General features: G+C 65.1%; 1 protein-coding gene across 5 annotated transcripts; it reads right to left on the reverse strand.

The window, feature by feature from the left end:
- Positions 1–10,101: 10,101 nt before the first annotated feature.
- On the reverse strand, positions 10,102–18,342 carry KRT8 (keratin 8). Of its 5 annotated transcripts, none has more exons than XM_074164891.1 (9): positions 18,010–18,342; positions 15,507–15,715; positions 14,601–14,661; positions 14,378–14,473; positions 14,087–14,251; positions 13,003–13,128; positions 11,246–11,466; positions 10,413–10,468; positions 10,102–10,295 (listed from the first exon to the last, which is right to left on the reverse strand). In XM_074164891.1, the coding sequence occupies exons 1-9, from the start codon at positions 18,340–18,342 to the stop codon at positions 10,102–10,104; spliced, it is 1,461 nt and encodes a 486-aa protein (XP_074020992.1). The 5 variants fall into 5 exon arrangements, with proteins under 5 accessions (XP_074020992.1, XP_074020990.1, XP_074020989.1 ...); XM_074164889.1 differs by having other exon boundaries at positions 10,102–10,298; XM_074164888.1 differs by having other exon boundaries at positions 10,102–10,298; positions 10,389–10,468.
- Positions 18,343–22,688: the final 4,346 nt, after the last annotated feature.

Consider the following 22,688-nt stretch of genomic DNA (forward strand, 5'->3'; position numbering starts at 1 on the left):
CCCTAGAAGCACTTTTTAAGAAGGTTTTGAAGCTGCTTGCAATCCCTCTGAGGGGTGTGAAGAGCCTGGAGGGGCACGGAGGGGTTCGCAGGGGCCAGAATAGTCGTGATATTTCCATGTTGCAAACCCTTTGCTGAACCTCAAGGGGGTCGAGGTGCCACCACCAGCCCCAGGAGCTCTGCCCCCCATCCGGGAGGTCCCGTCCCCATCCCTCCTGGGCTGGAACCTTCCAGGAATTGCTCAGGATACTTCCCGAGCATCCTCCAAGGTCTCCAACCACAGCAGGTGGCGCTTGGCCAAGCCGGGCACCAACCCGTTAACGAGCTCCCATTGTTTTAAACAAAAGTACGACTTAATTGCTTTTAAATTATATTTTAATGAGCAGAGGTGTCTGAAGATGCCTCCAGACTGCGGATCCCCATTTATCCCGCCATTTAAAAGAAGAATAAAAGGCCATCAAACTTCCCACACACACACCCCAAACCACGGGGGGGGGGGGGGGGGGGGGTGTGCAGCTGAAGCTGTGACAATAAAAGCCGTTTTATTGGAGGCGCTCATGGGAGAGGTTTTGGGGAACCAGTTTCAGCCACGACAGCCCCGTCCACCCCTGGCTTTTTGGGGTTTGCTTTTTTTTTTTGGGTGCGAACGTGCAAATCTAGGTCCCGGCTGCAAATCTGCGGGGGGGCGGGGGGAGGACTTTTTCCTCCCCAACCTCATCGGGCATTCGTTGAACTGCTTGAACTGCCGGATTTTCACCCCGGGGCGGGGGGGGGAGTTGCCTGACAGGGAAGAGGGAAATTCATGGTCCCCTTTGGTGATGAGCACCCTGCACCCCCCTGGAGACCCTCTCCTACCCCAGGGGCTCGGGGATCCCCCCATTTCCCATCTCCCGGTGGGGGCGAGGCGGGGAAGGGGCTGGGACTCAGCTCCGGCTGAGGGAGAGGAGGCGGCGGCTGCGTCTCCCCAACCTTTCGCAACTGGCAGATCTGCCCAGAAGCCAGAATGAACCTGCCGGAGCCCAGGTGGGGAGCGTGAAGCTGCCAGGAGTTCCCAGGGTGGCTCTTGGCACGGCTCCTGCCTCACCAACACCCACGGAGCCCTGCCCCACCGCACCGGGGTGGGAAAACCACGCTGGGACACCGGAGATCCCTCCCAAACCCATCCGGCATCCCAAGGTGGAGCATCTCGGGGGGGTTCCAGAACTTGCCGGGGTGGGGAGTGCATCAGGAGGAGCCAAGCTCTTGGGGACCCATCGTTGGCCACCAGCGCCCACCCAGCAGAAGCGGCAGCAGAGCTTTGGGATGAGCATCCCCAGGGTGGGAATCATGCCATGGGGATGACCTTCCTCCCAAATCCACGGGGTGGGGAGTGGGGACGGGGCCCAGCCCCACTGTAATTGCCTCCCCCACGGCGGGCTGGGAGGAGAGGTCAGATTCCAGCAGCTCCTCTCTCCTCCCAAAGCCGTGACGGCAGCAGAGCTGTGGCAGGGATTAGACGTTTCCAAACTCCCGGAGCTGGACGTGGGTCCTCCTCTGAAAGACCAGCTCGTAGCTCAGGCTCCTTTCCTACACCAGAAATTCAGATAAAATCTCAACACCAGGTTACTGCTGGGTTGAAATCCACGAGGTTCCATCACGAAGGACCAGGACTATGGAATGGGCTGCCCAGGGAGGGGGTCAAGGCACCATCCTTGGATGTGTTTAAGAGTCGTTTAGATGCGGTGCTGGGGGATCTGGTGTAGGGGAGAACTTTGTAGAGTAGGGTAGATGGTTAGACTCAATGATCCCAAGGGTCTTTTCCAACCTGAATGATTCTCTGATTCTATGACACCCCACCGGATGTGTCCAGGAGCTCCTCAGCCATCGATCTCCATCTCTTTCCAGCAACGTCCACACACATCTCCACCTTCCAAGGGGTTCCTCCTCTCCCTAAGGACAGGGGACAAACCCCCAGACCTCCACACACACCCAAGAGCTTCTCTAGGCCGGGTTGGAAGGAGAAAAATAGGGTTTTCCCATGGAAAAAATATAAATAACCAACTCCTTTTGGTCCTGCCCCCAGCCCGGAAGTGAATCCTCACCCCGGGAGGTTTTGCAGCTCCATTAACACCCACGGCAGCACTTCTTTAACGAGCTTCCCAGACTCACTCGGGGCTCCGCGAGGCTGCGGAGGGAGAGTTGGGCACCCACAGGTTTCTGAGGGTGGTGGCAGGTCCCCACCACCCTGGGGTGGCAGCTGTGGGGCAGGGACCCGGGGCAACTGGTTGCCAAGGGTCATCCCTCACCTGCTGCAGGTACCTGTGGGGGGACACGGGGGTCCAAGGGAGGAGCAGATGCGGTCCCTGCACCTCAGGAGGTGAACCACGGCTGGATGGGACCCTTCCCCGCACCGGACACTGGTCATAAACTGGGATTTATCCCCTCGGGAGCTGATGGTGCCCAGCATCTCCCATTAGGATCCCAGGGATGAAGGTGCTGGAAGCAGCAGGGTCCCGTGGCTGCCACACCAGTTCATACTGGGAGCCTTTCACAGCCTGGGAAGCTTCTCAGAGCCATGGGTGGGCATTGGAGCCCCCCCCACCCCGGGTGATGGCTGACACTGGGCTCACTGGTCTGGCTGCTCCTTGTCCCCCCTGAGCCCGGTCCCACGGCAAAGGAGAGGGAAAAAAGAGAGAAAATTGAGCCAGGTTGGGCTGGTGGTCCCTCAGGGCTCTTTGGTGGCCCATCCCATGGGCCGGCTCCTCTCCCAGCAACGAGGGCTGGGAAGAGGAGACATGTCCTCATTGCGGGGGGGCGGTGTGTTAAAAAAGGCTCTGGGCAACCCCCGTGCATGGAGCCCGGAGTCGGATACCCGGGATATCCACAGCCACGGATGTGTCCCTTGTGCCCCCTCAAAGGGTGGGCAGCGTCCCCTCTGCACCCCCCTAACCTCAACCGGGGGGAAAGCAGAGCAGAACCTGGGGGGGGGGGGGGCGGGGAGGGGGACGACAGGACCCAAATCCATCCAATTTCCCCCCAAAGCTGCGCTGGGACCGGGTTCAAAAGAGGTGGAGGATCGGGAGGCTCCCGGCTGCTCCCAACTGGCAATTAGCGAGGAAGCAAATTGCAGGGCTTGGGGGGGGGGAGGCTGAGATGGGGGGGGGCCGGGGACGGGGGGTGAGCTGGGAAAGCGGGAGGGCAGGGACACCGAGGCGGGTCCCCAGAGGGATTCAAGGGGGGCTTTCCAGAAGACGGGGGGGCATCTCCTGGCTGCTGTCAGAGCCCCCACTGCGGGGTTCAAAGAGTACATACCCCCCCCCCGGGGCCGGCGGGGGAGCCCCCCCCTCCTCCTCCTCACTCCTAGGTCCCAGGCAACCCCTTTTCCCCCTGGCCCCCCCCCGTGACATTAATGAGGGCAATAATTGGCATTATTGCGGCGATGCCACTAAATTGATGCCTTTTCCTTGGCGCTGGGAAAAGCTCCCTGGGGGTGTCACCCTGTTCCCCCTGCCCCCCCCCCCGCTGGGAAAACCGGGACCAGGTCTCCCATCAAAGGGATACGGGGGATAATTCCAGATGGAGCCAGGAGGAGCGGCCGCTTGGACCGGGAATGGGAAACGGGGACACCCCCCCCCCCCCGAGGAAAATGGGGACCTGCTTTACCCCAGGCAGGGGCAGGGGGGACCCCCCCCCCCGGGGGGGGGGGAGGGAGCAGCCCAAGAAAGGGCCCTATGACTCCATCCCGTGGGAATAAAGATCCACTTTCCCACTTTCCCCCAACGCCAGTTTCCCCCATTGGAGGGAAAATCGGGAGGAAAATTCCCACCTTGGAGGAAACCCGGGATAGAGGGCAAAGAGGGCCACCAAAATGGGGCGAATTTCCAGGGGAAAGGGTCGTGCTGGAGAATTCCACGGGGAATCAGCATCTTCGGGGGGGTCGAGGAGCGGTTTTAGGGCAGAGCATCCCCCCCCCCACCGCGACAGTGGCGCTTGGGGCCAGAATACTCATTTTTAGTGAAAAAAAAAAAAAAAAAGGATGCGGAAAAATGGGGTTGAACCTTCAGAGCCTCACGGAAATGGAAAAAATTCCCTGTGGATCCGGCAGGAGGATGGGGGGGATTTTCCCCCAAAGGTCCATCGTATCCCATAAACCGGGGGGGGGCGGAATTGAGGGTGGGAAAGTCTCTGGCTTTTACATGAAACAAGCAGAAAAGGGGTGATTTTGGGAAGAAACCGGGCCAAATTGGGGAGGGGGGGCACCTCTCCCTTCAGCAAAATTAGAGCCCAAGCTCTGCAGGGGATTTGGGGGCCGCTGCTGGACCAGTGGGGGTAGAGCAATCCCCCCCCCCCCCGCCGGGAGTGGGGGGGCATTTTGGCCCCGAGAGCCCCCCCCCCTCCCAGTGCAGAGGGGCAGCGGCTGGGCTGCAGCATCACCCCCTCCCCAAAGTGCTGGGGTCACCCTGAGGATGGGGAGGGGAAGGGGAGGAAAATGGGGGGCGACGGAGGTGGGAATTGAGGTGGGGACCCCATGGGATGTCCCTGCATCCGTCCATCCGTCCCGGGGGGGGGGGCCGGTAAATGCAGAGCACCCCCTAAAGGGCAGAGAGGTGCCAGGAACCCGAAGCAGCCAGCCCAGCCCCCCTAAAAATGGGGGGTTTCCTCATCTCACCCCAATTTCCCCCGCCCGGGGGTTTGCCAGCACGCGGGGGATGCCCCACGCCTCATCCCAGGCTGTGTCCCCCCCCCCCTAAAAAAAAAAAAACAACCCAAAAAAAAAAAAAAAAGGGCAACACCCTCCCCAAAATGACCTGGGTCCAGGGATGCTTCACCCCCACCGGGATGGGGGGATGCGGCCGATGGGGCGGTGGGGGGCCTGGAGGCGGGGGGGGGGGGGGGGTTGGGGGCTCTGCGGGGGGGGGGGGGAGGGAGGTGTTCAGCACCCCGGGAGGGGCGCGGGGGTGTGCGTGTGAAAATGCGAAGAGGTGAGCTTGGGGCGGCTCCTGCCCCCGACGTTAATTACGGGCGTGAAACTCCCCGACGAGCCCCGTCTTGTCGCTGCGCCCCAAAGCACGCCTGGGCTCCGGCGGGGGGGGGGGAACAGGAGAACAACTCCCCCCCCCCCCCCCGCCAGCCCCCACTATGGGGCAGGGACACCCCCCCCAACACACACCCCCCGTGTGACGCTTGTGCACACGCGTGTGCGAGGAGGGGCGCAGGCCTAGGGGTTCCCTGCCCCAGCAACCGGATTTGGGGGGGGGGTGTCCCCTCTTTCGGGGGGGCTGCTCGTTTCCAGCTTGTGGTTGTGGGGCCCATGGAAGGGGGAGGGGGGAAGAACCCCCATATGGTGGATTTGGGGGGGGGGCAGGCTCGGAGGGTCCCGCAGAGGCAGAAAGGGGGGTTCAGGTCATATTATTTGGGGGGGGGGACAGGATCTCCTTGTCCCCTCCAGCACCCCCCCCCCCCATGGGCTCGGGACCCCCAACCACAAGCCCCTAATCCCCCCCCATGAGCTCAGGACCCCCAAACCCCATCACCCCACTCCACACCCCCCCACACCCCCAGAGGAACCCAGGCATCCGGGTCCTCCCTCCCAGCTCCCCCCCCCGACCCCGGGACACCCCGAAAAGAGCAAGGACACCCCCCCCCCAAAATAATTCCCCAGGCAGCCCAGGGACACCCCAAAACCCCCCTGGGCAACACACGGGGCCCCCGCAGGCCCCTCCCAGTGAGTCACGGCTCCACCCGTGAGACGAGCTGAGTCAGGCCTCAGCCTGCCATGGCCCCCCCCACCCCCCCTCCCAGCCCTGGGGGAGGCCACAGCCGCCCCGACTCCCCGGGGATGGCCCCCCCCCAGGGTGGTCTCCAAGCTCAAATCCTGCCAGCGGGGACCGGGTCCCACCTGGCGGAGGGGTCCCCAAGTTGCATCCGTGCCTCAGTTTCCCCACCCAGGGCATCACCTCTCCCCCCTCCTCCCGTCTTTTTGGGGAACTGCCGGGTGGTTTTAGCTCCCCCCCCAACCCCCCGCCCCCCCCCTCCTCCCCGGGACACGCTGGGGGTCCCCACAAAGCCGCGGGGTGATGTCGGGGACCCTCGGGGTCACCCCCGGTCCCGACAGGGTGGGGTGACACCCAAACCTGCAACAAAGTGCTGCCCAAAATCCATCCCCGCCCCCCCCCCCCCCCCCCGGCCCTTTTTGTGTGTGTGTGTGTCCCCCCCCCGGCCTGTCCCAGCGCTGCCGGGACCTGCCCGCTCCTGCCCGGCCCCTCCCGCCGGGACTGGCTCCGCCAGCACCCATGCCCCCCCCCTCACCCCCCCCCGCAACCCCTATTTTGGGATCCCCCACCCCCGGGCAGGGGGCAGTATGCAGGCAGCGAGATGGGGGGGCTGCCTCGGAAAGGGGGTGGGGGTCCCCTCTATTTCCCCCACACACACCTTGAGCCGCCACCCTTGGGGAGTTCAAGGCCCCCCCCCCAGGACCCCCCAGCTCCGTGCCTCAGTTTCCCCTGCGAGGTCACGTCTCCAGGAGCCCCAGATTTTCCCAGCTTTTGGGGGGGGGGGGGGGTGTCCATGGGCTGTTCCCCCCCCCAAAAAAAAAACCCGCTCGGATCCAACATCCCCCCTTTAGCCCCCCAACTTCTGGGTGGGGTTTGGAGCCGGGGGTCAGGGCGGGGGTGGGACCGCGTAGGACGTCTCATCCACCCCCCCCCCCCGGCGGGAGACCGAAGGGGAACCCCAGCATCCTGTCCCCCCCCCCGCAGCACCCCGGGATCCGGCAGCGGCGGCTGCGCCACGATCCCCGCTCCTCTGCCGCCCCCCAGCGTCCCCGCGAACCCCGAAACCAGCGGGGGGGGGGGGGGGGGGGGGAAGAAGGGAGGGGGGACCCGGGGCTCCTCCAGGGAGTGAGCGAGAAGCCCCGGGGGGGGTTCCCCAAACACCTCCCCCCCACCCAAGCACCCCCGTGACCCCCCAAAACCAGCTCTCGGCCCGCCTCCCCCCCCCAAAAAAAAAGCAGGGTGAGCCCCGAGGGACCTGGACACATCCGCGGGGGGGGGACACACACACGACACGAGCCGGGGACACCCCACCAAAGCCCAGCCCCGCGGCAGGGTCAGGATGGTGCTAAATTTGGGGGGGGGGGGTGTCAGAAAAGGGGGTGCAGGGCAGTGACCCTACTTCAATCCCCCATCCCCCCCCCACCTCCCCGGGCCGGGGCGGGGGGGGGAGCCCGGGCACCGCGGGTGCTCCCACCCCCCCCTTATTGTGAGGGGGGTGTCAACTGTATGTGTGTGTGTGTGTGTCCTCCCCCCGCCCAGCACCAGCCCCGCTTTGGCCCAAGGGCGCCCCCAGATGCTCAGGGCCCCCCCCCAAGCGGGGAATGGGGGGGGGTGTCGGGGCGGCTCTCGGGGAGCCTCTGGCGGCTGCTGATGCTCCTGCCTCCCCCTTCGCATGGCACCAAAAATTGGAGGCGGGGGGGGGGGGTGGGGGTGGGAGGGGGGTGGTCTTGAAGGGGGGGTCCCCAGCTCTCGGGGTGCAAAGCTGGCAGGGCTGGGGGCCTCGGGGAGGGGTGGGGGGGGTGGAATAGGGGGGGGAGCAGGGGACCCCACAGGCCCCGGAGCGCATTAATTAGCTGCAAGCGGTAATTGCCGACGGCAGGTGGCACCTCCGGACCGGGAATGGGAGGCGGAGGAGGGGAGGGGGGGTGCACCCCAACTCCTGCAGCACCCCAAGACCCTGGGGGCCCCCCCCCGCCCCCCCCAGCCCCACATCGCAGCCCCCCCCCTGCACCGCCGCTAAGGGGTCACCGGGGGTGCCAGCGGTGCCGGGGGGATGCTGAGCCCCCCCCACCTCCATTGCAGGGCCCCCCCAAAGCAGCCCATGGCCCACCCCGAACCCCCAAATCCCCACCCCCCCACCCCCCCGACACATCCCCGCATGAGCAGGGTCCGTCCTCAGCCCTGATGAGCCGGTGACGTTAATTATTAACCAGGGGGGCAAAGTCCCTCGTCCCGCTGTCCCCCCCCCACGTGGGGACACCCCGGGGACGGCTCCGAGCCAGTGTCCCCCCATTCCGCCTGCACCCCTTGTCTCTGCCACCAACAGCTCCGGTCATGTCCCCGGTCATCTCCGGGGGGGTCGCGGTGGGAAACCCCATTAAACCTGCCCCCCCCCAACCCCATTCCCAGGGCTGAATCTCAATGGGGGGGCTGGAACCCCCAAACTGGGCTGCTGCATGCCCTCCCTGCGGCTCCAGATTAGGGGGTACATGGGAGGGGACCCCGGGGGGGGTGTCCCCTCCTCCCTGGGTGTCTCGGGCCCTCTCTTGCCCCACTTTGGGTAGAGCGAGCCCCACGGAGGGGGGGGGGGGCAATCCCACGGCTTTTCGGGGTGCGGGGGCAGCCGAAAATCAAAGGCTCCCACAATTTGCCTCCCGACTGCACCCCGGGGCGGGGGGGGACGGGGGGGGGCTCAACCCTGATACGAGACACTGGAGAATCCCGTGGGGCTGAGCCTCGGGCGGGGGCGGGGGGGGGGGCGGCTCCTGGATCCGGGTGACGCGTTGGGAACTGTCACTTGGATCCCAGAGGGGACCTTGGTTTGGGGAAAAAAACTGCCAGATTTGGCCGGTTGGGTTTTGGCCGCTGAGGCCTCGTTACAGCCCACGCTAACGGGGGCCGCAGTTAATTAATGCCCCGGGGGGGCTGGTGGTGGGGCTTGGGGGGGGCCTAAAAGACACCCCACAACACATCGCGTGGCACTGGGCTGCACTGGGGGCTGCACTGGGACTGATCCTGGCACCCCGGGAACGGATCCTGGCACCCAGGGACCGATCCTGGCACCCCGGGAATAGATCCTGGCACCCAAGAATGGGACCTGGCACCCCAGAATGGATCCTGGTACCCAAGGATGGATCCTGGCACCCCGAGATGGATCCTGGCACCCTGAGATGGATCCCGGCACCCTGAACAGACCTTGGCATCTCCGGGTAGATCCTGCCACCCAAGGATGGGACCTGGATCTCTGGGAACGGATCCTGGCACCCCAGGCCCTGGCATCCCAGAATGGATCCTGGCACCCAAGGATGGGTCCTGGCACCCCTGGAATGGTTCCTGGCACCCCAGGAGGGACCTTGGCATTCTGAGATGGATCCTGGCACCCTAGGAGGGACTTTGGCACCTTGGCACCCTGGGATGGGCCCTGGCACCCCCAGATCAATCCTGGCACCCAAGGATGGGACCTGGCACCCCAGGATGGATGCTGGCACCCCAAGACGGATCCTGGCACTCCAGATGGATCCTGGCACCCAAGGATGGGACTTGGCACCCAAGGATGGATCCTGGCACCCCAAGACGGATCCTGGCACTCCAGGTGGATCCCAGCACCCTGAACAGACCTTGGCATCTCCAGATGGATCCTGGCACCCAAGGATGGGTCCTGGCACCCCTGGAATGGTTCCTGGCACCCCAGGAGGGACCTTGGCACCCTGGGATGAGTCCTGGCACCCTGGAATGGGTCCTGGCACCCCAGGACGGATCCTGGCACTCCAGGTGGATCCCGGCACCCTGAACAGACCTTGGCATCTCCAGATGGATCCTGGCACCCAAGGATGGGTCCTGGCACCCCTGGAATGGTTCCTGGCACCCTGGGAGGAATCCTGGCACCCCAGGACAGACCCAGCACCCCAGGACAGATCCTGGCACCCCTAAGCTGACCTTGGCACCCCAGGAGGGATCCTGGCACCCCTGGCCTGGGGTGGACCCTTCCCCAGAGCCCCCCCTCCCCCCCCCCAGCAGCTCCTGGCACCGGCGCTTACCAAAACCCCTCGGTATTTCAAAGGCTTTATTCCGGCAGCGGAGCCGGTGGGACCCCCCCGAGGTGGGGGACAGACACCCCCCCCCCCTTTTCCCACCCCACAGCTCCGATGGGGACGTGGGGGGGGGCAGGACGGATGAGGACAGAGGGTTGGGGACAATGGGGGGGGTTGGAGCCCTCGGTGGGGATGGCGGGGGGGGCACTGGCTCAGGTTGCCCTGGGACGGGGGGGCGAGGGGGGCAGGAAGGGGGTGCTGGGGGTCCCATCCATCCGTGGGCCGGGTCTGGGGTTGGGGCGGGGGGGGGGGGGGCGCTCAGCTGGCCAGGACGTCGGAGGACTCGGACACCAGTTTGCCATCGCGGGTCTCGATCTTCTTGATGACGATGGCGCGGGATTTGGTGACGGAGGCGCTCTCCAGGGCCGGGGGGGGCACGGCGTAGCCGGAGCTGGCGAAGCCCCCGCCGAAACCCCCCCCGAAGCTCCCACTGAAGCCCCCGCCGAAGCCGGCTGCTGCGGGAGAGGGACCAGCCATGAGTGCGGTGGCACCCGGTGGTGGCACCCAAGCCGGGGGGGGGGGGGGGGGGGGGTCCCTGTCACCACCGGCCCCCCCCCCCCTCATCTTACCCGAGTACCCCGTCGTCTTGGTGTGGATGCTCAGGTTTTGCATTCCCGACTCCAGCCTGGAGGAGGAGAAATTGGAGGGGGGGGGGAACACCCTGAGTGTTGGGGTGGGGGCTAAGGGACATGCCCAAGGCCGGGTGGAGTAGGGGGGGGGGACGGTGGCAGGGGGACGCGGGGTCCTGCTGGTCGCGGCCACAATCTTGAGGTGCAGGTACCCGGGGTGGGGCCATGGGGTGCCCGTGGGACCTCCGTGGGATATGGGATGCGGGATGTGGGATACGGGGTGCCCGCAGGATGCCCACGGGATGCGGGATCCCCATGGGATATGGGATGCAGGATGCTCACAGGATGCCCACGGGATGCAGGGTGCCCATGGGATGTGGGATACAGGATGCCCATGAGATGTGGGATATGAGATATGGGATGGTCATAGGATTCCCAGGGATGCCCACGGGATACTGGATGATCATGGGCTGCCACGCGATGCCCATGGGATACTGGATGCTCACGAGATGCCACAGGATGTAGGATGCCCATGGAGTATGGGATGCTCACGGGATGTGGGATACAGGATTCCCGTGGGATACGGGATGCCCATGGGATGCGGGATGCCCATGGGATACAGGGTGCCCATGGGATGTGGGATGTGGGATATGGGATGGTCACAGGATGCCCAGGGATGCCCACAGGATGCAGGGTGCCCATGGGATGCAGGGTGCCCATGGGACGTGGGATACAGGATGCCCATGGGATGCAGGATGCCCATGGGATGCGAGTCCCATCATGTCACCCCCCCCCACCACCCCCAGGTACCAGCATGTCGGGGGTGCCCCCACCTGCTCTCCTCGCCCTCCAGCAGCTTCCTGTAGGTCGCGATCTCGATGTCCAGGGCCAGCTTGACGTTCATCAGCTCCTGGTACTCGCGGAGCTGCCGGGCCATGTCCTGCTTGGCCTTCTGCAGGGCGGCCTCCAGCTCCGCCAGCTTCCCCTTGGCGTCCTTCAGGGCCAGCTCCCCCCGCTCCTCCGCCTCCGCGATGGCCGTCTCCAGGCTGGCTCGCTGCGACGTGTGCCCACGGAGGAGGGGGGGGTGACACGGGGAAGGGGTTGGGGGGAGGGGGTGTCCCTCGCGCCCCAGCATCCCCGGTGCCACAGCATCCCGAGCCCCCAACATCTCTCAGCCCCCCGGCATCCCCCGTGCCCCCCAAGCATCCCCAATGGCGCCCCCACCCCGTGACCAGAACCCTTTGCCCCCCCCCAGAACCCTTCAGCCCCCAGCACCCTTCGCCCCCCCAGGATTTCCATGTCCCAGCATCCCCATCCCCCCCCCAGCATCCCTCAACCCCAAAAATCCCATGTCCCAGTATCCCTCGCCCCCCAGCATCCCCCATGCCCCCCAAGCATCCCCAATGGCCCCCCACCCCGTGACCAGAACCCTTTGCCCCCCCTCAGCACCCTTCAGCCCCCCAGAATTTCCATGTCCCAGCATCACATGCCCCCCCCCAGCAGCCCTCACCCCCAAAAATCCCATGTCCCGGTATCCCTGGCCCTCCAGTACCCTTTGCCCCCCCCAGTACTCTTTGCCCCCCCCAGCACTCCCCATATCCCAGCATCCCATGCCCCCCCAGCATCCCTCACCCCTAAAAATCCCGTGTCCCAGTGCCCCTGGCCCCCAGTACCCTTTGCCCCTCCTAGCACCCTTCACCCCCCCCAGCAACCTTTTGCCCCCCTAGAATTTCCCATGTCCCAGTATCCTGTGCCCCCCAGCATCCCTCACCCTCCAAATCCCATGTCCCAGAATCCCTCGCCCCCCCGTATCCCCTGTACCCCAGTATCCCCCATACCCCAGCATCCATCACTCCCCCAGCATCCCCCAAGCCCCCCCAATGGCCCCCCACCCTGTGCCCCCCACCATCCCCTGTGCTCCCCCAGCATCCATCACCATCTGGTATCCCCTGCCCCCCCACCATCCCTCGCCCCCCCAGCAACCACCATACCCCCCAGCAACCACCATGTCCCACCACCCCGTGAGCCCCCCATCCCCTGTGCCCCCCAGCATCCCCCACCCCCCCAGCAACCACCATGTCCCACCACCCTGTGGCGCCCCCATCCCCTGTGCCCCCCAGCATCCCCCATGTCCCCACCACCCCGTGCCCCCCCCATCCCCTGTGCCCCCCAGCATCCCTTGCCCCCCAGCATCCCCTGTGCCCCCCAGTATCCCCCATGTCCCCACCACCCCATGCCCCCCCCATCCCCTGTGCCCCCCAGCATCCCTCGCCCCCCAGCATCCCCTATGTCCCACCATCCCGTCCCCCAGCAACCCTTACCCCCTCCACCATCCTGTGCCCCTTACCCCCCAACATCCCCCCCAAACCCCAACTATGACACACCCCCCCCCCCCCAGCATCTCCAGGATATCAATCCCCCCCTCCCATCTGGGGCTGCCCCTTGGGGTCCAGGGGGGGTTGGGGGGGGCTAAAGACCCTGAGGGGCCACGGGGGGTGGTGCAGGTGGGGGAGGAGCGGGCGGCGTCTCCCCGCTTTCTTGCCCCGGGGGAAGGGGGGGGGGGGGAGAAGGGGGGGGCCCGTTCCCAGACCTGGTTCTTGAGCGCCTCGATCTCCGCCTGGATCCTCTGGATCATCCTGTTGAGCTCGTTGATCTCGCTGCGGGTGTTGCGCAGGTCGTCCCCGTGCTTGCCCGCCGTCGTCTTCAGCTCCTCGTACTGGGGAAGGGGGGGGGGGGACACACAACGACACCAGAGATGGAGATGGGGTGTCCTCCCTTCCCCCCTCCCCCCCCCCGCTCCATCTCCCTCCCCTTTCCCTCCTCCAGCACCCCCAAAACTGGAGAGAAAAGAGGCGGGAGGTGCAGAAGGGATGCTCGGGAGCTCCTCGTACTGGGTGGGGGGACACAACCAGAGATGGCAGGATGGAGATGGGGTGCCCTCCCTTCCCCCCCCCCCCTCCTCCCCTTTCCCTGCTCCAGCACCCCCAAAATTGGGGTGAAAAGAGGCGGGAGGTGCCCAGCACCAGGAGGGATGGTTGGGAGCTCCTTGTACTGGGGGGGGGGGGGGGGGGGGGAGGTGGGACCAGAGAGGGAGAAGGGGTGCCCTCCCTTCCCTCCCCCCCACTGCATCTCCTCCCTCTTTCCCTCCTCCAGCACCCCCAAAATTGGGGAGAAAAGAGGCAGGAGGTGCAGAAGGGATGCTCGGGAGCTCCTTGTACCGGTGTGGGGGGGGGAAGTGGGACCAGAGATGGAGAAGGGGTGCCCTCCCTTCCCTCCCCTCCGCCCCGCTCCATCTCCCCCCCTTTCCCTCCTCCAGCACCCCCAAAATTGGGGAGAAAAGAGGCGGGAGGTGCCCAGCGCCAGGAGTGATGCTCGGGAGCACCTCGTACTGGGGGTGGGGGGGTGGGTGGGGACCAGAGAGGGCAGGATTGAGATGGGGTGCCCTCCCTTCCCCCCCCCCCCCATCTCCTCCCCTTTCCCTGCTCCAGCACCCCCAAAATTGGGATGAAAAGAGGCGGGAGGTGCCCAGAGCCGGGAGGGACGCTCGGGGCCGGGGCCGGGCGCCAGGTGCTCTCCCACGCAGGAGGCGCTGGCTGCGGGGCAGGGAGGGTGCTCTCCCGTGGGGAGGAGGAGGAGGAAGGAGGAAGGAGGAAGGAGGAAGGAGGAAGGCTCACCTTGATCTGGTACATGCTCTCGGCCTCGGCGCGGCTGCGGTTGGCGATGTCCTCGTACTGCGCCTTCACCTCGGCGATGATGCCGTCCAGGTCCAGGCTGCGGTTGTTGTCCATGGAGAGGACCACGGAGGTGTCGGAGATCTGGGACTGCAGCTCCCGCAGCTCCTGCACGCCACGGGGGAAGCAGGGGGGGGAAGAAGCTGAGCACAGGCAACTCAGTTCACGTGTGGACACCCCCCCCCCCAAAAAAGGAACAGACATTCCCCCCCCACCCCCCCCCCAGCCCCGTACCTCATCATAAAGTTGCCTCAAGAAGTTGATCTCGTCGGTCAAGCTCTCCAAGCGCGACTCCAGCTCCACCTTGTTCATGTAGGCTTCATCCACGTCCTGCGGGGGGGGGAGAGAGGACACCCATCATCCTCCCCCCTCAGCATCCCCTGTCACACACACACCCCCCCCCAGCACCCTCTGGCACCCCTCAGCATGTCCCCCCCCACCTCCTCCCCACACGCACCTTTTTGAGCAGAACAAACTCATTTTCCTTCTCGGTGCGATGGTTGATCTCTTCTTCATACCTTGGGGGAGAGGGGGGGGGCTTGGAGCCGGGGAAGGGGACATGGGGACACGGGGACATGAGGACATGGGAATTTTGGGGATATGGGGATTTGGGGATACAGGGATGCCAGGATGTGGGGGACACAGGGGTGCAGGGACATTGGGGATATAGGGACATGGGGGACATGGGGATGTAGGGACATGGGGGACATGGGGACACGGGGGTCCAGGGACAGGGGACACGGGGGTGCAGGGACATGGGGGATATCAGGATATGGGGATGTAGGGACATGGGGGTCCAGGGACATGGGACATGAGGGACACAGGGATGTAAGGACATGGGGGATATAGGGACATGGGGGACAGAGGGATGCAGGGACACAGGGTCTCACCCTTCCAGCAGAAGAACCTCCCCCCCCCCAGGCAAAGCCACCCCAGTGACAGCAGAGGGGGCACCCCATCCCCATCCCAGTCCTCCCAGTCCCCCCCAAACCCCTCGGGGACCCACTGAGACCCCACCGAGGGAGGGGTCCATCCCCAATCCCTGACCTCCACCACCCACCTCCCCCCACCCTGGGACACAACCATTGGGGGTGCCACCCCCCCAGTCTCCCCCCACCCCGGGAGGGGACACAACCAGTGGGGTGCCACCCCCCAACCCCCCAGCCCCCCCGTGAGGGGATACAACCATTGGGGGTGCGACCCCCCCAGCGTCCCCCCACCCCGGGAGGGGACACAACTAAGGGGGTGCCACCCTGGGAAGGGACACAACCAGCGGGGTGCCACCACAGCCTTAGCCATGTCCCCAGGGTGCTGGGCGGGGGGGGGGGGGGGGAATGGGGCAGGGAGGGGGGACGGGACTGACTTGTTCTTGAACTCCTCCACCAGCCCCTGCATGTTGCCCAGTTCGGCTTCCAGCCGCAGGCGCTCCTGGCCCAGTCCCTCCAGTTGCCGGCGCAGACTGGCCAGGTAGGCTTCGAAGAGCCCGCTCAGGTTGCCCCGGGGGGGCTTTTGGTTCTGCAGGAGGCTCCACTTGGTCTCCAGCATCTTGTTCTGCTGCTCCAGGAACCGCACCTTGGGGGGGTAGGGGAGGTGTGGAAAAAGGGAAGGGGGGGAGGGGGTCAGCATCACCCCAACATGGGGATGGGAGGGCTGGGGGATGGGGTGGGCACGGGGATGGGTGCTGGGGGTGGGGAGGGGGGGGTGGCAGGGGGTAAAGGGGGGGTTCTGGGTGAAAACGTGGGGTCCTGGGGTGCAAATTTGGGGTCCTGGGGGGCAAACCTGGGGTTCTGGGGGGCAAATTTAGGGTCCTGGGGTGCGAATTTGGGCTTGTGGGGTGCGAATCTGGGGTTCTGGGGTGAAAATTTGGGATCCCGGGTGAAAATCTGGGATCCTGGGGTGCAAATTTTGGGGTCCTGGGATGTGAATCTGGGGTCCTGGGTGCAAATTTGGGCTCCTGGGGTGCAAGGCTGGGGGTCTTGGGTGCTGCGTTGCAAGTTGAGGGGGGAGGTGTGACGGGGGCAAGGGTGGGGTCCTGGGTGCAATTTTGGGGTCCTGGGATGTAAATCTGGATGTGGAGTGCAAGGCTGGGGGGGTCCTGGGTGCTGGTTTGGGAGGGGCAGAGGGTAAGGAGGGTGGCAGGGGGCAAGTTTGGGGTCCTGGGTGCAAATCCGGGGGGGGGCCTGGGTGCTGGTTTGGGAGGGGCAGAGGGTGAGGGGGGTGGCAGGGGGCAAGTTTGGGGTCCTGGGTGCAAATCCGGGGGGGGGCCTGGGTGCTGGTTTGGGAGGGGCAGAGGGTGAGGGGGGTGGCAGGGGGCAAGTTTGGGGTCCTGGGTGCAAATCTGGGGGGGTCCTGGGTGCTAGTTTGGGAGGGGCAGAGGGTGAGGAGGGTGGCAGGGGGCAAGTTTGGGGTCCCGGGTGCAAGCAGAGGGGGGGGATCTTGGGTGCAATTCTGGTGTCCTGGGGGGCTTCTGGGGTGCTGGGGTGTGAGTTTGGGGTCCTGGGTGCAAGCTGGGGGGGTCCAGGGAGGGTTCGGGGGGGAGGGGGGGGGGCCACCCTGGGTTCTAGGGGGCAAACTGGGGTCCCAGGGTGCAGGTTTGGGGTGGTCGGGTCCTGGGGTGCCCCCCTCAAGGGTCCCGAGTGCCACCTGGGGGTGTTCCCAGGGGAATTCTTGTGTTCCCCCCCCCCACCCCCCACCCCACCCCATCTGAGCACCCGGAAGCGGGTGCCAGGGAGGGGGGGGTGCTGGGTGCTGCCCCCCCCACCCCAGCGCTGGCTGATTCCTCCAATGGGGGGGGGTTCCCACATTGCACCCCGGGGTGGGGGAACGACGACGACACCCCCTCCGGCCCCAGCTCCTGCCCCGGCGCCACTCCCTGCCCCCCGGCTCGGCCGCCATGTCCCTGGCAAAGGGAGGGGACCGGGGTGTCCCCACGACCAGCACGGGGTGGGGGGGCAGGAGGTCCCCAAGGAGCCCAAAGGGTCCCCGAATGTGCCCAAAGGGGGTCAGGGAGTCCCTGACAGGGGGAGTGAGGGTCCCAAGGGGGGGGCAGGAGGTCCCCAAGGAGGGGCAAAATGTGCCCAAAAGCGGGTCATGGTGTCCCCAAGGGGGTCTGGATGTCCCCAAAGGGGAAGAAGGTCCCCAAGGAGGGGCAAAATGTGCCCAAAGGGGGGTCAGGGTGTCCCCAAGGGGGTCTGAATGTCCCCATGGGGGCCAGGATGTCTCCGAGTGAGTAAGGACCTCTCCGAGGGGGTCTCAATGTCCCCAAGGGGCTCAAGATGTGCCTGAAGGGACCAGGAGGTCCCAGAGGGGCTCAGAAGGTCCCCAAGGGGCTCAGTGGGTCCCCAAGGGGGTTTCAATGTCCTCAAGGTGCTCAAGATGTGCTTCAAGGGGCCAGGAGATCCTAGAGAGGCTCAGGAGGTCCCTTAGGGGGTCTCAGTGTCCCCAAGGGGCTCAGGAGGTCCCCAAAGGTTCCAGGAGGTCCTAGAGGGGCTCAGGAGGTCCCCAAGGGGGTCTCAGTGTCCCCAAGGGGCTCAGGATGTAACCAAAAGGTCCAGAAAGTCCCCAAGGGGCTCAGGAGGTCCCTCAGGAGGTCTCAGTGTCCCCAAGGGGCTCAGGAGGTCCCCAAAGGTTCCAGGAGGTCCTAGAGGGGCTCAGGAGGTCCCCAAGGGGGTCTCAGTGTCCCCAAGGGGCTCAGGATGTACCCCAAGGGTCCAGGAGCTCCCAGAGGGGCTCAGGAGGTCCCCAAGGTGGTCTCAGTGTCCCCAAGGTGGTCTCAGTGTCCCCAAGGGGCTCAGGAGGTCCCCAAAGGTTCCAGGAGGTCCCTCGGGGGGGGTCCCAGCCCTCTCCTCCCCCCAGCCCAGCCCCACCTTGTCGATGAAGGAAGCGAACTTGTTATTGAGGGTCTTGATCTGCTCCTTCTCCTCCTTGCGCACCCGCTGGATGCTGGGGTCGATCTCCAGGTTGAGGGGCGTCAGGAGGCTCTGGTTGACGCTGACGGCCGTGATGCCACCCCCCGTCCCTGGGGCGAGGGCCGGACCCCGGTACAGCCCGGCTCCGTAGCGGCTCCCCCCATAGCTGCTGAAGGCCGAGGCCGTACTCATCCTCATGCCGGGGCCGGCGGTGTAGGAGTGGGAGCTGAAGGAGCGGCCGGGGACGGCCGAGCTGCTCCTCACGGTCTTCCTGGTGACGGTGACGGACATGGCGAGCGGGCAGGAGGGTGGCGAGGGGGGAGAGAAGGTTGGAAGACGGGCAAGGAGGTTGGAAGATGGGCGAGAAGGTGGCGAGAAGGTGGGAAGATGGGCAGGAAGGACGGAAGACGGGCGAGAAGGTGGCGAGGAGGTTGGGAGAAGGTTGGGAGAAGGTTGGAAGAGGTCGGAAGGAGGTTGGAAGACGTTGGGAGGAGGTTGGAAGACGTCGGGAGAGGTTGGAAGGAGGTGAGGAGGAGGTTGGAAGACGTTGGGAGGAGGTCGGAAGGAGGTTGGAAGGAGTGGGAAGGAGGTTTTAAGGCGGGCAGAAGGTTGGGAGAGGGTTGGGAGAGGGCTGGGAGCTGGGCAGGGCTGCGATCCAGGCAGGAGGGTGGTGGCAGGACAGGCAAGACGGGTTGGGGGAGGCTGGATCCAGGGCGGGGAGAGCGGCCCCGGGTTTATATCCAGCGCTGGAGGAGGAGGAGGAGGAGGAGGAGGAGGGGGGAGGGCCTTCAGCCCCGGGAGAGCAGCACCTGTGTCGCCTTAACCCCTTCGGAGCTGCTGGGAGCTGCTGGGATACGGATCCGCTGGGAGCTGCTGGGATCTAACAGGAGCTGCTGGGATCTGGATCCACTGGGAGCTGCTGGGATCCATTGGGAGCTGCTGGGATCCACTGGGAGCTGCTGAGATCTAACAGGAGCTGCTGGGATCCGGATCCACTGGGAGCTGCTGGTATCCGTTGGGAGCTGCTGGGATCCACTGGGAGCATCTGGGATCCGGATCCACTGGGAGCATCTGGGATCCACTGGGAGCATCTGGGATCTAACAGGAGCTGCTGGGAGCTGTTGGGAGCTGCTGGGATCTGGATCCACTGGGAGCTGCTGGGATCTAACAGGAGCTGCTGGGATCCGGATCCACTGGGAGCTGCTGGGATCCAGATCCACTGGGAGTTGCTGGATTCCATTGGGAGCTGCTGGGATCCGCTGGGCTTCGCTGCAGGGGACGGATCCTGCCCATGATGGGGGATTTGGGGGGGCTGGGGGGAGTCAGGGACGGAGAGACCCCTCAGAGCTGGGGGGGCAGGGGGGTCCTTACCCTAAAATCTGGCTGATGGTGCCCCCCCGGCACCCTGAGCCCGGGGTGAAGCCCTAAGGCATGTCCCCAAGGAGTGTCCCCGACCCCTTCCCCAGCCTGGGTCCCCCAATCTATGTCCCCAGCCCCATGTCCCCACCCTACATCCCCAAGTCCGTGTCCCCACACCCGTGTCCCCAAGCCTGCACCCCCAGCCCATGTCCCCAACCCCGCTACCCCAACCTACAACCCAGACCCGCATCCCCAACCCATGTCCCCAGCCCCATGTCCCAAATCCGTGTCCACAGCTCCTTGTCACCACCCACATCCCCAAGCCCTTGTCCCCAAGCCCATGTCCCCAACCTACAACCTCAAGTCCACGTCCCCAGCCTCATGTTACCATCTACATCTGCCAGCCCATGTCCCCAAACCCGTGTCCCCAACCTACAACCCAAACCTCCATCCCCAACCCATGTCCCCAGCCCCATGTCCCCAATCCATGTCCCCAGCCCCATGTCACCACCCACATCCCCAAGCCCATGTCCCCAGTTCCACGTCCCCAACCCACAACGTCAAGTCCATGTCCCCAGCCCCATGTCACCGCCCACATCCCCAAGCCCGTATCCCAAGTCCCATGTCCCCAACCTACATCCCCAAGTCCGTGTCCCCACACCCGTGTCCCCAAGCCTGCACCCCCAGCCCATGTCCCCAACCCTGTTACCCCAACCTACAACCCAGACCTGCATCTCCAAGCCCATGTCCCCAGCCCTTTGTCCCCAACTCGTGTCCCCAGCCCCATGTCACCACCCACATCCCCAAGCCTGCGTCCCCAGTCCCACGTCCCCAACCTCCATCCCCAAACCCACGTCCCCAACCTCCATCCCCAAACCCATGTCCCCAACCGACAACCTCAAGTCCATGTCCCCAGCCTCATGTTACCATCTACATCCCCAAGCCCGTGTCCCCAAGCCCGTGTCCCCAAGCCTGTGTCCCCACACCAGCCCCCCCCCTGCCCTCTGTGACCTCCTGCCTCCTGTACAAACCCCCACCCTCAAAATCGGGAAAAAAAAACACAAAAAAGGGAATAATTTATTGTGTTTCTGGTTAAAGCCCCGGCTGCTCCCGGAGCCCTTGGATCGAGGAGCTGATCCCCCCCCCAGAGCAGGATCGGGCCACCCTGGCAGAGTCCCCGCTGTGCCATGCCGTGCCATGTCATGCCATGCCATGTTGTGCTGTGCCATCCCATGTTGTGCCATGCCATTCTGTGCCTCGCCATGCTGTCCCATGCCACGTCATGCCAATCCATGCCATGCCATGTTGTGCCGTGCCATGCTGTGTCATCCCATGCCATGCCATGCCCTACCCTGCTGTGCCATGCCATTCCATGTCATGCCATGCCATGTCGTGTCATGCCATGTTATGCTGTGTCATGCTGTGTCATGCCATTCCGTGCCATGTCATGCCATCCCATGCCATGCTGTCCTGTCCCATGCCATGCCATGCCATGCTGTGTTGTGCCATCCCACACCATGTCATGCTGTGTCATGCCATGTCATGCTCTGTCATGCCATGTTGTGCTGTCCAGTGCCATGCCGTGCCGTGCCATGTCATGCCATGTCATGCCATCCCATGCCATGCCATGTTGTCCCGTGCCATATTGTGCTGTCCCATGCCATCCCATGCCATGCCATGCCATGCCATTCCGTACCATGTCATGCTGTCCCATCCCATGCCATGCCATGCCATCCCATGCCATGCCATGCCATGCCATGCCATGCCATTCCATGCCACCTGCCTCTCTGGACCTGGAGCGGGTTCTCGGCAGTGCCCTGGCACCGGGAGATGCCGATGGGTGCGGCAGTGGCCGGTCAAGCCCGGGCTCGTCCCATGTGGGCACTGGGCCGAGACGGCACGTGGTCCCCGGCACCCGCGGGCAGGGATTTGGAGCTTGTCTGGGGCCGCTCTGTCTTTGCTTCGGCGTCTCCGGCGCAGCAGGAAGGGTGGCTCTGAGGCAGCCGGGGATCCATTCATCCACCCACCTCCATCCCTGGGCAGACCCACTCTTCTAGATGTCCATTCATCCACCCACCTCCATCCTCGGCCAGACCTTGCCACCCACAGAACCTTTGAGATGTCCATTCACCCATCTCTCCACCCACCCAGCCAACCCCAGCCAGACCTGGCCATGCACCCGTCCTTCTAGACACCCATCCATCCCTCCATCCATCCATCCATCCATCCCTCCATCCCTCCATCCCTCCATCCATCCCTCCATCCCTCCATCCATCCCTCCATCCATCCCTCCATCCCTCCATCCCTCCATCCATCCCTCCATCCCTCCATCCCTCCATCCCTCCATCCATCCCTCCATCCATCCCTCCATCCATCCCTCCATCCCTCCATCCATCCCTCCATCCCTCCATCCACCTGCTGATCCCTGGCTGGTCCTACCTTTATGGAGCCACCCCCTCAGAGATGCTTTCCCCCCACCCCGAGATGCTCTCCCCCCTCCCAAGAAGCTCTCCATCCCCCAAAGAAGCTCCCCACCCCCCCAGAGAAGCTCTCCAGCCCCCCCCGAGATATTCTCCAGCCCCCCACAAGAAGCTCTCCACCCCTAGAGAAACTCTTCACCCCCCCACCACAGATGCTCTCCTCCCCCCCCAAGAAGCTCTCCATCCCCTAAAGAAGATCTTCAACCCCCCCAAGAAGCTCTGCACCCCTAGAGAAGCTCTTCGACCCCCCAGAGATGCTCTCCCCCCCCAGCAAGAAGCTCTCCACCCCCCCTAGAGAAGCTCTCCATACCCCCCAAGAAGCTCTCCACCCCTAGAGAAGCTCTCCCCCCCCCCCCCAAGAAGCTCTCCACCCCGTGAGATGCTCCCCAGCCCCCCAGGAAGGTCTCCCCGCCCCCCCAAGATGCTCTTCACCCCCCAGAGATGCTCCCCCCGCCCCTTCCAGAGATGCTCTCCATCCCGCCCAGCCTCTCTTATCAGGAAGGAATTTGCAGCCCAGGCAAATACCTCCCCCCCCACCGCGACACCGCTGGCGGGAGGGAGGGGGGCCCTGGGTGGGTGCCAGGTGCCGGGAGGGTGCGGGGACCACCCTCCCCCCTCCTCGCCTGCCCCCGCAAAGCCCCCCGATGTCGTCCCCCCCCAGCTCATCCCTGACACCCGAGGAGCCGCAGGGACCTCCAGGCCGCCCTGGGGGGCTCCGTTCCCCTTTAACTGAGGGGAAACTGAGGCACGGAGGGCAACCGGAGCCGGGGGGGGGGGGGGGGGAGGCAAGGACCCCCA

Source organism: Numenius arquata, chromosome 29 (genome assembly GCF_964106895.1).
Source record: "Numenius arquata chromosome 29, bNumArq3.hap1.1, whole genome shotgun sequence".
Lineage (NCBI taxonomy): Eukaryota > Metazoa > Chordata > Aves > Charadriiformes > Scolopacidae > Numenius > Numenius arquata.

What these genes read in the sequence shown, in the direction of transcription:
- KRT8 (XM_074164886.1), bottom strand. Translation starts at nt 18,342, where the DNA reads ATGTCCGTCACCGTCACCAGGAAGACCGTGAGGAGCAGCTCGGCCGTC. An exon ending in AGAGCATGTACCAGATCAAG is followed by an intron (nt 13,129 to 14,086) that starts GTGAGCCTTCCT and finishes CCCCTTCCCCAG; the next exon opens with TACGAGGAGCTGAAGACGAC. An exon ending in CTGGAGGGCGAGGAGAGCAG is followed by an intron (nt 10,469 to 11,245) that starts GTGGGGGCACCC and finishes CTCCTCCTCCAG; the next exon opens with GCTGGAGTCGGGAATGCAAA.